Here is a 17116-nt window from a genome sequence, read left to right on the forward strand (position 1 = left end):
GAGGAGGTGCAGTTCGCATGGGACCCCACCGGTGAAAACCTCATGGGGTTCACCCAAGAGACCCGGGCGGCCGCAGCCCAGCGTGCGGAGTGCTGCCGACAACAACTAGAGGTCTTCAACAAAGAACGGCGAGAGAGGCGGGTCCGCGAGGAGCGGCTGCAGGTCCAAAGTGCGGAGCAGAAAAGCCGGACCCGGCGAAACCCCCGTGCAGCCCACGGTCCCCGCGCCACCGGGACTGTAATCAAGTTCCAACTGGAGCACGGTTGGGGCTTTATCAGGGATCACAGAACCCCCGGCGACGTCCTTGTTACCCGCAGGGATGTCGAGTCCCATCTGCCAGAGGGACACCGTGGACGTGACCTTTACCTGGGTGACGAGGTCACCTTCACCCGGCATCAGTGTGCAAAAGGACCATATGCCCTTCATGTGCACTGGCTGACGGAGGAAGAACTGCGGTATGAGGAGGAACAAGAGGACCCGGACGGGTCTGAAGATTACCCTCAGGAGGAGACAAGGAGAGGACACCGCTGCTGAAGGGAAGTAGCATAAACTGAAACTGTATATAGTTACCCGTAGGGGTACTTGTCATGCTGCCAATTTAAGTGTGGTCCCCATTGGGACTAGTGTGAACTGTTTATCTGTGTGTCCCTATCCCTAATCAGGCTGAGGACTGTGAGCAGCCATCCCTTATCCCCACTGGCCGAGGACTGAGAGCGGCCATACCCTGTAAATAGTTGCGCTTCCTAAGGCGCCCCCTACCGGTTTTATAGGAGAACTGCTGTTTTTCTTCCAGTGACTGTGGCACTTTACCTGGTCACAAGTTGCACCGTGGCCAGAAGATCAAGAACATTATATATGAAAAAGTTTTATAGCAAAAGTTTATACTGCTAGAATAATATATAAGAAGTTACCTGTCATGTTATATTTGCTGATAATGTTTATGATGTTTTACCTGTTAGTGTATGTTTTAAAAAGTTTGTATGTTTTGGTATGTTTTACTCTTTTCCAGCCCGAGGACGTGCTGTGGTTTACCAGGGGGGAATGTAGCACCCCGAGGACTCGGCTGCTACAGGGGTATTGCACCTCGAACCAGAGGTGTGGTATTCCACTCCCGGGTAAGGATGGAGTGTGGGACTGAGCTCAGATTGCTGCATGCACTACACTCATCCCATTTCCGGGGGACAGAACTACGGTACTCCCACCAGTTAGATGTGCAGGTACGACAGCGTCTGTCCCTGGCTGGAGTGGGAGGGGGGGAGGAACATCCCAGTAGTGTAGGAGCAGACAGGGGAGGGACTCTGGGCATAGGAAGGAGCCCATTGGGTGCTAGTCGCCTGGGCTCGGGTGTCAGAGGGAGTATAAGAGGTGGGCACCATCTTGAGACAGGGTCTGTTCTGAGGGAGAGTTCAGCCAGAGAGGGCTGACAGGGAGCTGTGGCTCCGGCTGGGCCCAGCTCCAGGGCCAGGCCTGAAGCAGAGAGAAGGAAGAAGAGAGGCCCAGAGACACAAGGAGAGAGGGAACCCTGAGATCCCACAAGAGAACAAGTTAACGGGTGAAGGGTTGGCAGAAAAGGGTACCGGATCCCAAACTGGCAGAGGCTAATCATCCTTAGCCAGGAACCGGAGGTCGTGGTCAAGCTTTGGCGCGACCCCTCACCATATCCACCAGGAAGGCAGACCACGCATAGGGTCAGGGAAGCCGGGAAAGGTTTCGCCACCAAAAGACCCGAGGGAGCCGGACATAGGTGGGTCCCTGGTGAGGACGGCCTGTAGGAAGGAAGAGAGGGGAGCTCAGGACCACGCTCTGGAACTGCCTGGGAGTTGGCCGAGTCCCGCACCTGGTGGACGCAGCACGGCTCGGGTGGTCACTGCTGGCCAAAGTGACCGGAGCAACACCTGTGAGTAAAAGCCTTGAAACTGCACCACACGTCTCTGAGCTTCCTTGCTGCCCCATCACTACCACTATCATCCACATCTGCTGCCCTGGGGCCATACCCCTCCCGTTGGGGGTTATACCATCTACGCTGCACAACCATATCACCGGCCTCAGCGGTCTGCCCTGCAGCGGCGGTCTCATGACCGCATTCAACGGGTGGCGTAGTCGAACATTCTAACATCTACTGCTAAAGACTGCCGCTCAGTTTGACTCCCTGGGCACGGACCGGGTCACCGCCACGAGACTACTACCCCCATCTGATCCGGCTCCGGGTAAGCCCCCGTGCGCGCGATGCCGCACGACACAGCAGGCCCAGGGGCGCGTCAATAGCATCGTAACATAAACTCAAATCCAGTGTCTGTTTTTGGAAGGTGTATTCCCATGCACCTCTTTACACCCACACATGGGTATACGCTTCCTGATTTTGGCTATTTGCTCTTGTCCTCCTCCTTCTCCTCATCCTCATCCTCCACCACCATATCACCAGGGTGACCGTGGTCCATGATGCAACTCCCACATAATTTTTTTAAAGGGTGTTTATGATGCCCGTAAAAATTTTTTTTTATACAGTATGTTCATGTATACCCCCCCAGGGGTAAATGTTTTACAGCCCATACACTTAGTGCATGGGCATTACAAGTATAGGAGACCCGCTCCTTTCTAATGGGAACATTTTTTATGAGGCCCTCCTCTGCGTCTCTTCCAAAGGGCATTGAAGTGCCTCACAATTTTTGGCAGCCCTTGCATTCACTGCATAGGCCAACACTATGGGAGACGCACTTCCTAATAATGGAAAAAAATTTTCATGAGGCCCTCTACGTCTCTTCCAAGGGGCATTGGAGTGCCTCACAATTTTTGGCAACCCTTGCATTCACTGCATAGGCAAACACAATGGGAGACCCACTTCCTAAAAATGGGAACATTGTTTTCAAGAGGCCCTCTGACCTCCACAACAATTAAAAGGGGCATTGGAGTACCTCCCAATTTTTGGCAACCCTTGCATTCACTGCATACGCAAACAGAATGGGAGACCCACTTCCTCATAAAGGGAACATTGTTTTCAGGAGGCCCTCTGATCTCCACGTCTCTTCCAATGGGCATTGGAATGCCTCCAAATTTTTGACAACCCTTGCATTCACTGCATAGGCAAACACAATGGGAGACCCACTTCCTAATAATGAGAACATTGTTTTCAGGAGACTCTCTGACCTCCACGTCTCTTCCAAGGGGCATTGGAGTGCCTCCAAATTTTTGGCAACCCTTGCATTCACTGCATAGGCAAACACAATGGGAGACCCACTTTCTAATAATGGGAACATTTTTTTTCAGGAGGCCCTCCTCTACGTCTCTTCCAAGGGGCATTGGAGTAGGACCAAATTTTTGGTAGCCCTTGCATTCACTTCATAGGGAAACTGTATGGGACACCCACTTCCTAATAATGGGAACATTGTTTTCAGGAGGCCCTCCTCTAAGTCTCTTCAAAGGGATATTAGAGTGAGTCCAAATTTTCAAAGGGATATTGGGGTGCATCCAAATTTTGGGCAGACCTGCCACTCACTGCATACACAATAACAGTATAAGAGCCCCAATCTTTAGCAATGGGACCAACAAAGCATAGCCAGCTGATGGCTCTCTAAGAATAGCGAGGGCCGACTGCTTGCCCTTTAAGAATAGTAAAGGCCGCCTGATGGCCCTATAAAAATAGGCTTTGTGATTTTCAGAATCCCTCCTTCATAAACGAAACAGGATGTGCCTGATCATGTCTCACACACCACATGGCCAGATAAGGTTGTAAAATGTTAAAATGACATTTCCTGGTGAATGCATTTGTCACAGTTGAAAGCAATGCAAAAGTGCAAAAACGCATCAAAAACGCTACGTGTGATTATAGCCCAAGGTGTGGAGGAGTATTTTTGTTTTTGGTTATTTATTTGCCTTATATACAAGTCTTTACCCTGGAAAGGATGTTCCTTAACATATTTCCCAGGAAAATCCATTTTGGTTTTGTTTTTGTATGTTTTATTGTGAGTCCGTTAAAGTGGCGTAATACTCTGACAACGTTGTTGACAGCAGTGACTTGGGAGTCAGAAATGCTTCCAGGGGTCTTCCCCATGCTGTTCCCATGTCATTTGAGCACTGTTCCCATCGATTTGGGCAAATTTTAGGCCCTCTGCAGACAGCCAGGGGGAGCCGCCAGAAAAATGCTCGAGTTTCCCATAGACTTACATTGGGCTCGTTGCTCAGGTCGAGCACAGGAGTATTCCAATGTGCTCGACCCGAGCAACAAGTACCCGAGTATTTTAGTGCTCGCTCATCACTACAAGGTATCTCTGGCACAATACAGCTGTCAATGTATGGAAAATATAAAATAGCTTTTGATGCATTCGTGGCATACAATGACTGCCACTGTATAAGATGAGTACACAATGGCTGGCAGTGTATGACATGAGTACACTATGGCTGGCACAGTTTGAGATGATTAGTACGCTATGGCTGGCACAGTTTGAGATGATGAGTACACTATGGCTGGCACTGTATGAGATGAGTACACTATGGCTAGCAATATATGAGATGATGAGTACACTATGGCTGGTAATTTATGAGATGATGAGTAAACTATGGCTGGCACAGTATGAGATGATGAGTACACTATGGCTGGTAATTTATGAGATGATGAGTACACTATAGCTGGTAGTTTATGAGATGATGAGTACACTATAGCTGGTAGTTTGAGATGATGAGTACACTATGGCTGGTAGTTTATGAGATGATGAGTACACTATGGCTGGTAGTTTATGAGATGATGAGTACACTATGGCTGGTAGTTTATGAGATGATGAGTACACTATGGCTGGTAGTTTATGAGATGATGAGTACACTATGGCTGGTAGATTATGAGATGATGAGTACACTATGGCTGGCACAGTATGAGATGATGAGTACACTATGGCTGGTAGTTTATGAGATGATGAGTACACTATGGCGGGTAGTTTAGGAGATGATGAGTACACTATGGCTGGTAGTTTATGAGATGATGAGTACACTATGGCTGGTAGTTTATGAGATGATGAGTACACTATGGCTGGTAGTTTATGAGATGATGAGTACACTATGGATGGCACAGTATGAGATGATGAGTACACTATGGCTGGTAGTTTATGAGATGATGAGTACACTATGGCTGGTAGTTTATGAGATGATGAGTACACTATGGCTGGTAGTTTATGAGATGATGAGTACACTCTGGCTGGTAGTTTATGAGATGATGAGTACACTATGGCTGGTAGTTTATGAGATGATGAGTACACTATGGCTGGTAGTTTATGAGATGATGAGTACACTATGGCTGGTAGTTTATGAGATGATGAGTACACTAAGGCTGGTAGATTATGAGATGATGAGTACACTATGGATGGCACAGTATGAGATGATGAGTACACTATGGCTGGTAGTTTATGAGATGATGAGTACACTATGGCTGGTAGTTTATGAGATGATGAGTACGCTATAGCTGGTAGTTTATGAGATGATGAGTACACTATGGCTGGCACAGTATGAGATGATGAGTACACTATGGCTGGCACAGTATGAGATGATGAGTACACTATGGCTGGTAGTTTATGAGATGATGAGTACACTATGGCTGGTAGTTTATGAGATGATGAGTACACTCTGGCTGGTAGTTTATGAGATGATGAGTACACTCTGGCTGGTAGTTTATGAGATGATGAGTACACTATGGCTGGTAGTTTATGAGATGATGGGTATACTATGGCTGGCAGTGTATGAGATGATGAGTACACTATGGCTGGCAGAGTATCAGATGATGAGTACACTATGGCTGGCACAGTATGAGATGATGAGTACACTTTGGCTGGTAGTTTATGAGATGATGAGTACACTATGGCTGGTAGTTTATGAGATGATGAGTACACTCTGGCTGGTAGTTTATGAGATGATGAGTACACTCTGGCTGGTAGTTTATGAGATGATGAGTACACTATGGCTGGCACAGTATGAGATGATGAGTACACTATGGCTGGTAGTTTATGAGATGATGAGTACACTATAGCTGGTAGTTTGAGATGATGAGTACACTATGGCTGGTAGTTTATGAGATGATGAGTACACTATAGCTTGTAGTTTATGAGATGATGAGTACCCTATGGCTGGTAGTTTATGAGATGATGAGTACACTATGGCTGGTAGTTTATGAGATGATGAGTACACTATGGCGGGTAGTTTATGAGATGATGAGTACACTATGGCTGGTAGTTTATGAGATGATGAGTACACTATGGCTGGTAGTTTATGAGATGATGGGTACACTATGGCTGGTAGTTTATGAGATGATGAGTACACTATGGCTGGCACAGTATGAGATGATGAGTACACTATGGCTGGTAGTTTATGAGATGATGAGTACACTATGGCTGGCACAGTATGAGATGATGAGTACACTATCGCTGGCAGTGTAGGAGATGATGAGTACACTATGGCTGGCACAGTATGAGATGATGAGTACACTATGGCTGGCACAGTATGAGATGATGAGTAAACTATGGCTGGCACAATGTGAGATGATGAGTACACTATGGCTGGCACAGTATGAGATGATGAGTAAACTATGGCTGGCACAGTATGATATGATGAGTACACTATGGCTGGCAATGTATGAGATGATGAGTACACTATGGCTGGCAGTGTAGGAGATGATGAGTACACTATGGCTGGCACAGTATGAGATGATGAGTAAACTATGGCTGGCACAATATGAGATGATGAGTACACTATGGCTGGCACAGTATGAGATGATGAGTAAACTATGGCTGGCACAGTATGATATGATGAGTACACTATGGCTGGCAATGTATGAGATGATGAGTACACTATGGCTGGCAGTGTATGACATGATGAGTACACTATGGCTGGCACAGTATGAGATGATGAGTAAACTATGGCTGGCACAGTATGAGATGATGAGTACACTATGGCTGGTAGTTTATGAGATGATGAGTACACTATGGCTGGCACAGTATGAGATGATGAGTACACTATCGCTGGCAGTGTAGGAGATGATGAGTACACTATGGCTGGCACAGTATGAGATGATGAGTAAACTATGGCTGGCACAATATGAGATGATGAGTGCACTATGGCTGGCACAGTATGAGATGATGAGAAAACTATGGCTGGCACAGTATGATATGATGAGTACACTATGGCTGGCAGTGTATAAGATGATGAGTAAACTATGGCTGGCACAGTATGAGATGATGAGTACACTATGGCTGGCACAGTATGAGATGATGAGTACACTATGGCTGGCACAGTATGAGATGATGAGTACACTATCGCTGGCAGTGTAGGAGATGATGAGTACACTATGGCTGGCAGTGTAGGAGATGATGAGTACACTATGGCTGGCACAGTATGAGATGATGAGTAAACTATGGCTGGCACAGTATGAGATGATGAGTACACTATAGCTGGCAGTGTATAAGATGATGAGTACACTATGGCTGGCACAGTATGAGATGATTAGCACACTATGGCTGGCACAGTATGAGATGATGAGTACACTATGGCTGGCAGTGTATGAGATGATGAGTACACTATGGCTGGCAGTGTATGAGATGATGAGTACACTATGGCTGACAGTGTATGAGATGATGAGTACACTATGGCTGGCACAGTATGAGATGATGAGTACACTATGGCTGGCAGTGTATGAGATGATCGGTACACTATGGCTGGCACAGTATGAGATGATGAGTACACTATGGCTGGCAGTGTATGAGATGATGAGTACACTATGGCTGGCAGTGTAGGAGATGATGGGTACACTATGGCAGGCACAGTATTAGATGATCATTACACTATGGCTGGCACAGTATGAGATGATGAGTACACTATGGCTGGCACAGTATGACATGATGAGTACACTATGGCTGGCAGTGTAGGAGATGATGAGTACACTATGGCTGGCAATGTAGGAGATGATGAGTACACTATGGCTGGCACAGTATTAGATGATGAGTACACTATGGCTGGCACAGTATTAGATGATGAGTACACTATGGCTGGCAGTGTATGAGATGATGAGTACACTATGGCTGGCAATGTAGGAGATGATGAGTACACTATGGCTGGCACAGTATTAGATGATCATTACACTATGGCTGGCACAGTATGAGATGATGAGTACACTATGGCTGGTAGTTTATGAGATGATGAGTACACTATGGCTGGTAGATTATGAGATGATGAGTACACTATGGCTGGCACAGTATGAGATGATGAGTACACTATGGCTGGCACAGTATGAGATGATGAGTACACTATGGCTGGTAGTTTATGAGATGATGAGTACACTATGGCTGGTAGTTTATGAGATGATGAGTACACTATGGCGGGTAGTTTAGGAGATGATGAGTACACTATGGCTGGTAGTTTATGAGATGATGAGTACACTATGGCTGGCACAGTATGAGATGATGAGTACACTATGGCTGGCACAGTATGAGATGATGAGTACACTATGGCTGGTAGTTTCTGAGATGATGAGTACACTATGGCTGGCAGTGTATGAGATGATGAGTACACTATGGCTGGTAGTTTATGAGATGATGAGTACACTATGGCTGGTAGATTATGAGATGATGAGTACACTATGGCTGGTAGTTTATGAGATGATGGGTACACTATGGCTGGTAGTTTATGAGATGATGAGTACACTATGGCTGGTAGATTATGAGATGATGAGTACACTATGGCTGGTAGTTTATGAGATGATGGGTACACTATGGCTGGTAGTTTATGAGATGATGAGTACACTATGGCTGGCAGTGTATGAGATGATGAGTACACTATGGCTGGTAGTTTATGAGATGATGAGTACACTATGGCTGGTAGATTATGAGATGATGAGTACACTATGGCTGGCAGTGTATGAGATGATGAGTACACTATGGCTGGTAGTTTATGAGATGATGAGTACACTATGGCTGGTAGATTATGAGATGATGAGTACACTATGGCTGGTAGTTTATGAGATGATGGGTACACTATGGCTGGTAGTTTATGAGATGATGAGTACACTATGGCTGGCACAGTATGAGATGATGAGTACACTATGGCTGGTAGTTTATGAGATGATGAGTACACTATGGCTGGTAGATTATGAGATGATGAGTACACTATGGCTGGCACAGTATGAGATGATGAGTACACTATGGCTGGCACAGTATGAGATGATGAGTACACTATGGCTGGTAGTTTATGAGATGATTAGTACACTATGGCTGGTAGTTTATGAGATGATGAGTACACTATGGCGGGTAGTTTAGGAGATGATGAGTACACTATGGCTGGTAGTTTATGAGATGATGAGTACACTATGGCTGGCACAGTATGAGATGATGAGTACACTATGGCTGGCACAGTATGAGATGATGAGTACACTATGGCTGGTAGTTTCTGAGATGATGAGTACACTATGGCTGGCAGTGTATGAGATGATGAGTACACTATGGCTGGTAGTTTATGAGATGATGAGTACACTCTGGCTGGTAGTTTATGAGATGATGAGTACACTATGGCTGGTAGTTTCTGAGATGATGAGTACACTATGGCTGGTAGTTTATGAGATGATGAGTACACTATGGCTGGTAGTTTATGAGATGATGAGTACACTATGGCTGGTAGTTTATGAGATGATGAGTACACTATGGCTGGTAGTTTATGAGATGATGAGTACACTATGGCTGGTAGTTTATGAGATGATGAGTACACTATGGCTGGTAGTTTATGAGATGATGAGTACACTATGGCTGGCACAGTATGAGATGATGAGTACACTATGGCTGGCACAGTATGAGATGATGAGTACACTATGGCTGGCACAGTATGAGATGATGAGTACACTATGGCTGGTAGTTTATAAGATGATGAGTACACTATGGCTGGTAGTTTATGAGATGATGAGTACACTATGGCTGGTAGTTTATAAGATGATGAGTACACTGTGACTAGCAGTTTATGAAATAAGGAAATACTATTGCTGGCACTAAACCTCTACAGATTTTCTTCGGAGAGGTAAAACTTTGGGAAGCACATGGGTCACTGGTGTAATGGTGAGGGGCAGATGACTTACGGTAGACTTGAAGCTGGTACTGAGCTGTACGCATTTCTCCGTTGACGAGCTTTATACTGGCGCTGTACATCCCGTTGTCTTCCTGCTGCAGAGTTATTATAATTAATGAGCCGTCCGGGTCACTCGCGAGCTTTCCCCTGTATGTGCTCGTTACATTGATGGGTTTATGTGGTCCTGTTGATGCGATGCGATTATGACCATAAGTCCAGGTGATATAGTTTATGTTCGGTTCATACACTTTTAGAGTTACATTGTTGCCATTCACCCCAGTTACATTTGTCGTCTTGACGTCTATAGAGGAGTATTAAAAACAAGGGAGAGAAGAAAAGGCAGTCAGCTCAGCAGCTAAAATGACACTTGTACCATGTAAGGAGCAACGCATGGAGCAGCACAAGATAATGAGTGCACTGACTGGCAGTGTATGAGATGATGAGTACACTATGGCTGGGACAGTATTAGATGATGAGTACACTATGGCTGGCACAGTATTAGATGATGAGTACACTATGGCTGGCACAGTATGAGATGATGAGTACACTATCGCTGGCAGTGTAGGAGATGATGAGTACACTATGGCTGGCACAGTATGAGATGATGAGTACACTATGGCTGGCACAGTATGAGATGATGAGTAAACTATGGCTGGCACAATGTGAGATGATGAGTACACTATGGCTGGCACAGTATGAGATGATGAGTAAACTATGGCTGGCACAGTATGATATGATGAGTACACTATGGCTGGCAATGTATGAGATGATGAGTACACTATGGCTGGCAGTGTAGGAGATGATGAGTACACTATGGCTGGCACAGTATGAGATGATGAGTAAACTATGGCTGGCACAATATGAGATGATGAGTACACTATGGCTGGCACAGTATGAGATGATGAGTAAACTATGGCTGGCACAGTATGATATGATGAGTACACTATGGCTGGCAATGTATGAGATGATGAGTACACTATGGCTGGCAGTGTATGACATGATGAGTACACTATGGCTGGCACAGTATGAGATGATGAGTAAACTATGGCTGGCACAGTATGAGATGATGAGTACACTATGGCTGGTAGTTTATGAGATGATGAGTACACTATGGCTGGCACAGTATGAGATGATGAGTACACTATCGCTGGCAGTGTAGGAGATGATGAGTACACTATGGCTGGCACAGTATGAGATGATGAGTAAACTATGGCTGGCACAATATGAGATGATGAGTGCACTATGGCTGGCACAGTATGAGATGATGAGAAAACTATGGCTGGCACAGTATGATATGATGAGTACACTATGGCTGGCAGTGTATAAGATGATGAGTAAACTATGGCTGGCACAGTATGAGATGATGAGTACACTATGGCTGGCACAGTATGAGATGATGAGTACACTATGGCTGGCACAGTATGAGATGATGAGTACACTATCGCTGGCAGTGTAGGAGATGATGAGTACACTATGGCTGGCAGTGTAGGAGATGATGAGTACACTATGGCTGGCACAGTATGAGATGATGAGTAAACTATGGCTGGCACAGTATGAGATGATGAGTACACTATAGCTGGCAGTGTATAAGATGATGAGTACACTATGGCTGGCACAGTATGAGATGATTAGCACACTATGGCTGGCACAGTATGAGATGATGAGTACACTATGGCTGGCAGTGTATGAGATGATGAGTACACTATGGCTGGCAGTGTATGAGATGATGAGTACACTATGGCTGACAGTGTATGAGATGATGAGTACACTATGGCTGGCACAGTATGAGATGATGAGTACACTATGGCTGGCAGTGTATGAGATGATCGGTACACTATGGCTGGCACAGTATGAGATGATGAGTACACTATGGCTGGCAGTGTATGAGATGATGAGTACACTATGGCTGGCAGTGTAGGAGATGATGGGTACACTATGGCAGGCACAGTATTAGATGATCATTACACTATGGCTGGCACAGTATGAGATGATGAGTACACTATGGCTGGCACAGTATGACATGATGAGTACACTATGGCTGGCAGTGTAGGAGATGATGAGTACACTATGGCTGGCAATGTAGGAGATGATGAGTACACTATGGCTGGCACAGTATTAGATGATGAGTACACTATGGCTGGCACAGTATTAGATGATGAGTACACTATGGCTGGCAGTGTATGAGATGATGAGTACACTATGGCTGGCAATGTAGGAGATGATGAGTACACTATGGCTGGCACAGTATTAGATGATCATTACACTATGGCTGGCACAGTATGACATGATGAGTACACTATGGCTGGCAGTGTATGAGATGATGAGTACACTATGGCTGGCACAGTATGAGATGATGAGCACACTATGGCTGGCACAGTATGAGATGATGAGCACACTATGGCTGGCAGTGTATGAGATGATGAGCACACTATGGCTGGCAGTGTATGAGATGATGAGCACACTATGGCTGGCACAGTATGAGATGATGAGCACACTATGGCTGGCAGTGTATGAGATGATGAGTACACTGTGGCTGGCAGTGTTTGAGATGATGAGTACACTATGGATGACACAGTATGAGATGATGGGTACACTATGGCTGGCACAGTATGATATAATGGGTACACTATGGCTGGCACAGTATGAGATGATGAGTACACTATGGCTGGCACAGTATGAGATGATGAGTACACTATGGCTAGCAGTGTATGAGATGATGAGCACACTATGGCTGGCATTGTATGAGATGATGAGTACACTATGGCTGGCAGTGTATGAGATGATGAGTATACTATGGCTGGCACAGTATGAGATGATGAATACACTATGGCTGGCACAGTATGAGATGATGAGTAAACTATGGCTGGCACAGCATGAGATGATAGGTACACTATGGCTGGCAGTGTATGATGATGAGTACACTACGGCTGGCACAGTATGAGATGATCATTACACTATGACTGGCAGTGTATGAGATGATGAGTACACTATGGCTGGCACAGTATGAGATGATGGGTACACTATGGCTGGCACAGTATGAGATGAGTACACTATGGCTGGCAGTGTATGAGATGATGAGTACACTATGACTGGCAGTGTATGAGATGATGAGTACACTATGGCTGGCAGTGTAGGAGATGATGGGTACACTATGGCAGGCACAGTATTAGATGATCATTACACTATGACTGGCACAGTATGAGATGATGAGTACACTATGGCTGGCACAGTATGACATGATGAGTACACTATGGCTGGCAGTGTAGGAGATGATGAGTACACTATGGCTGGCAATGTAGGAGATGATGAGTACACTATGGCTGGCACAGTATTAGATGATGAGTACACTATGGCTGGCACAGTATTAGATGATGAGTACACTATGGCTGGCAGTGTATGAGATGATGAGTACACTATGGCTGGCAATGTAGGAGATGATGAGTACACTATGGCTGGCACAGTATTAGATGATCATTACACTATGGCTGGCAGTGTATGAGATGATGAATACACTATGGCTGGCACAGTATGAGATGATGAGCACACTATGGCTGGCACAGTATGAGATGATGAGCACACTATGGCTGGCACAGTATGAGATGATGAGCACACTATGGCTGGCAGTGTATGAGATGATGAGCACACTATGGCTGGCAGTGTTTGAGATGATGGGTACACTATGGATGACACAGTATGAGATGATGGGTACACTATGGCTGGCACAGTATGATATAATGGGTACACTATGGCTGGCACAGTATGAGATGATGAGTACACTATGGCTGGCACAGTATGAGATGATGAGTACACTATGGCTAGCAGTGTATGAGATGAAGACTACACTATGGCTGGCAGTGTATGAGATGATCATTACACTATGGCTGGCATTGTATGAGATGATGAGTACACTATGGCTGGCAGTGTATGAGATGATGAGTATACTATGGCTGGCAATATATGAGATGATGAATACACTATGGCTGGCACAGTATGAGATGATGAGTAAACTATGGCTGTCACAGCATGAGATGATAGGTACACTATGGCTGGCAGTGTATGATGATGAGTACACTACGGCTGGCACAGTATGAGATGATCATTACACTATGACTGGCAGTGTATGAGATGATGAGTACACTATGGCTGGCACAGTATGAGATGATGGGTAAACTATGGCTGGCACAGTATGAGATGAGTACACTATGGCTGGCAGTGTATGAGATGATGAGTACACTATGACTGGCAGTGTATGAGATGAGTACACTATGGCTGGCACAGTATGAGATGATGGGTAAACTATGGCTGGCACAGTATGGGATGATGAGTACACTATGGCTGGCACAGTATGAGATGATGAGTACACTATGGCTGGCACAGTATGAGATGATGGGTAAACTATGGCTGGCACAGTATGAGATGATGAGTACACTATGGCTGGCAGTGTATGAGATGATGAGTACACTATGGCTGGCACAGTATGAGATGATGAGTAAACTATGGCTGGCACAGCATGAGATGATAGGTACACTATGGCTGGCACAGTATGAGATGATGAGTACACTGTGGCTGGCACAGTATGAGATGATGGGTACACTATGGCTGGCACAGTATGAGATGATGAGTACACTATGGCTGGCACAGTATGAGATGATGAGTACACTATGGCTAGCAGTGTATGAGATGATGAGTACACTATGGCTGACACAGTATGAGATGATGAGCACACTATGGCTGGCACAGTATGAGATGATGAGTACACTATGGCTGGCACAGTATGAGATGATGAGTACACTATGGCTAGCACTGTATGAGATGATGAGTACACTATGGCTGGCACGGTATGAGAAGATCAGTACACTATGACTGGCAGTGTATGAGATGATGAGTACACTATGGCCGGCACGGTATGAGAAGATCAGTACACTATGGCTGGCAGTGTATGAGATGATGAGTACACTATGGCCGGCACGGTATGAGAAGATCAGTACACTATGACTGGCAGTGTATGAGATGATGAGTACACTATGGCTGGCACAGTATGAGATGATGAGTACTCTATGGCTGGCACAGTATGAGTTGATGGGTACACTATGGCTGGCACAGTATGAGATGAGTACACTATGGCTGGCACGGTATGAGAAGATCAGTACACTATGACTGGCAGTGTATGAGATGATGAGTACACTATGGATGGCAGTGTATGAGATGATGAGTACACTATGGCTGGCACAGTATGAGATGATGGGTACACTATGGCTGGCACAGTATGAGATGATGAGTACACTATAGCTGGTAGTTTATGAGATGATGAGTACACTATGGCTGGCACAGTATGAGATGATGGGTACACTATGGCTGGCACAGTATGAGATGATGAGTACACTATCGCTGGCAGTGTAGGAGATGATGAGTACACTATGGCTGGCACAGTATGAGATGATGAGTACACTATGGCTGGTAGTTTATGAGATGATGAGTACACTATGGCTGGCACAGTATGAGATGATGAGTACACTATGGCTGGCACAGTATGAGATGATGAGTACACTATGGCTGGCACAGTATGAGATGATGAGTACACTATCGCTGGCAGTGTAGGAGATGATGAGTACACTATGGCTGGCACAGTATGAGATGATGAGTACACTATGGCTGGTAGTTTATGAGATGATGAGTACACTATGGCTGGCACAGTATGAGATGATGAGTATGTGGAACCCCAGGGGTCTGGTTACCACAGTAACAGCAATATTACGTCTGTGAGCAGGTGGGAGGTCTCCTGGTCAGGAATCCTAAGCATGCAACATCTCCTGCCCAGTCCTGGGAGGGGAAGAACTTCCCCTATATAAACTGGGGCTGAGGCGGGGTTAGGGAGAAGAAGAGGAGTCCCAGACAGAGACACAGTCTGGTCTGGAGTGGAGCTGATACAGGGAGAGCAAGATCAGGAGCTCTGTGGGAGCAGTGATAAAAGGGGTCAGAGACTGGAAGCTGTAGAGCTCATCCTGACTGAAGAGATCTCACCGGACACGGAGGCCGAGGCTGTGGGGACTGAGCCATACCCAGCAGCAGAAACCGACTGGCAGGGGATTTCAGGTCCTCTGGCCAAGAAACCCGAAGGCACGGTCACACGCAAGGGACCAGCACCGCTGTCGTGGAGCGGAGGCTACCAGAAGTCCCCGAGTCACCGGCCATATGGGTGAGCACCACACGGTACACTCAGGGACGTGGGCTACTTTTACCCGCTTCTAGCAAGGTAGCCAGGAAAAGTACAATTAGTGGGGAGGCCTACAACTCCGCCTGGCCAGGGGAGATCCTATCTGCTCACGGACTGACCAGGCCCCGATCGCTAGCCAGTACTCCCGGGAGGGTCTACCTTTGCCACCAGTAAAGACCCTGAACTACACCGCACCGTCTCTGAGTGGTTCCTGGTGCCTGCGAGCAATTCTACTATCCCCATCATCCACGTCCGCTGCCCTGAGGCCATACCCCTCCCGTTGGGGGTTATACTATCCACGCTGCACAACCGTACCACCGGCCTCAGCGGTCTGCCCTGCAGCGGCGGTTTCATAACCGCATTCAACGGGTGGCGTAGTCGAACACTATAACGTCTTATACTAATCTCCGCCGCTTAGTTTGACACCCTGGGTACGGACCGGGTCACCGCCGCGAGGACTACTATCCCCAGCAGATCCGGCTCCGGGTATCCCCCTGCGCAGCAGAAGCAGCACAGGCCCAGAGGGCGCGTCAACTTTGGCGTAGTCGGCAGGATTTCGTGCCCGCAACCACCGGGTACTGCGTGCCTGAAAAAGACTGTTAAACTTACCTGTGGTGAAGATTCCCGCCATCCGACGCCATCTTTTGCCTTCTTCCCGCCATCCATGGAGTTTTCCCGCCATCCTACGCCATCTTTTGCCTTCTTCCCGCCATCCGTGGAGTTTTCCCGCCGTTGGACGCCATCTCTAGGACGCCGCGCGGGAAGAAGAGGGGCGTGGACTCCAAAAGCGCGCGAGAACTGAAGCCCCGCCTCACGTCCGGA

At 46.5% G+C, this 17116-nt stretch overlaps 1 protein-coding gene across 1 annotated transcript in view; it reads right to left on the reverse strand.

Annotated features, from left to right (window-relative positions):
• Positions 1–17116, reverse strand: part of LOC141152989 (uncharacterized) — a 92168-nt gene that overhangs the window by 51100 nt on the left and 23952 nt on the right. The window contains exon 3 of the mRNA XM_073637647.1: positions 10091–10381. Coding sequence (XP_073493748.1) covers positions 10091–10381 — 291 coding nt within the window. The remainder of the gene's footprint in view (positions 1–10090; positions 10382–17116) is intronic.

This window comes from Phyllobates terribilis, unplaced genomic scaffold (assembly GCF_046119375.1).
Source record: "Phyllobates terribilis strain yellow unplaced genomic scaffold, ASM4611937v1 Scaffold_7__3_contigs__length_470593459, whole genome shotgun sequence".
Classification (NCBI taxonomy): Eukaryota; Metazoa; Chordata; class Amphibia; order Anura; family Dendrobatidae; genus Phyllobates; species Phyllobates terribilis.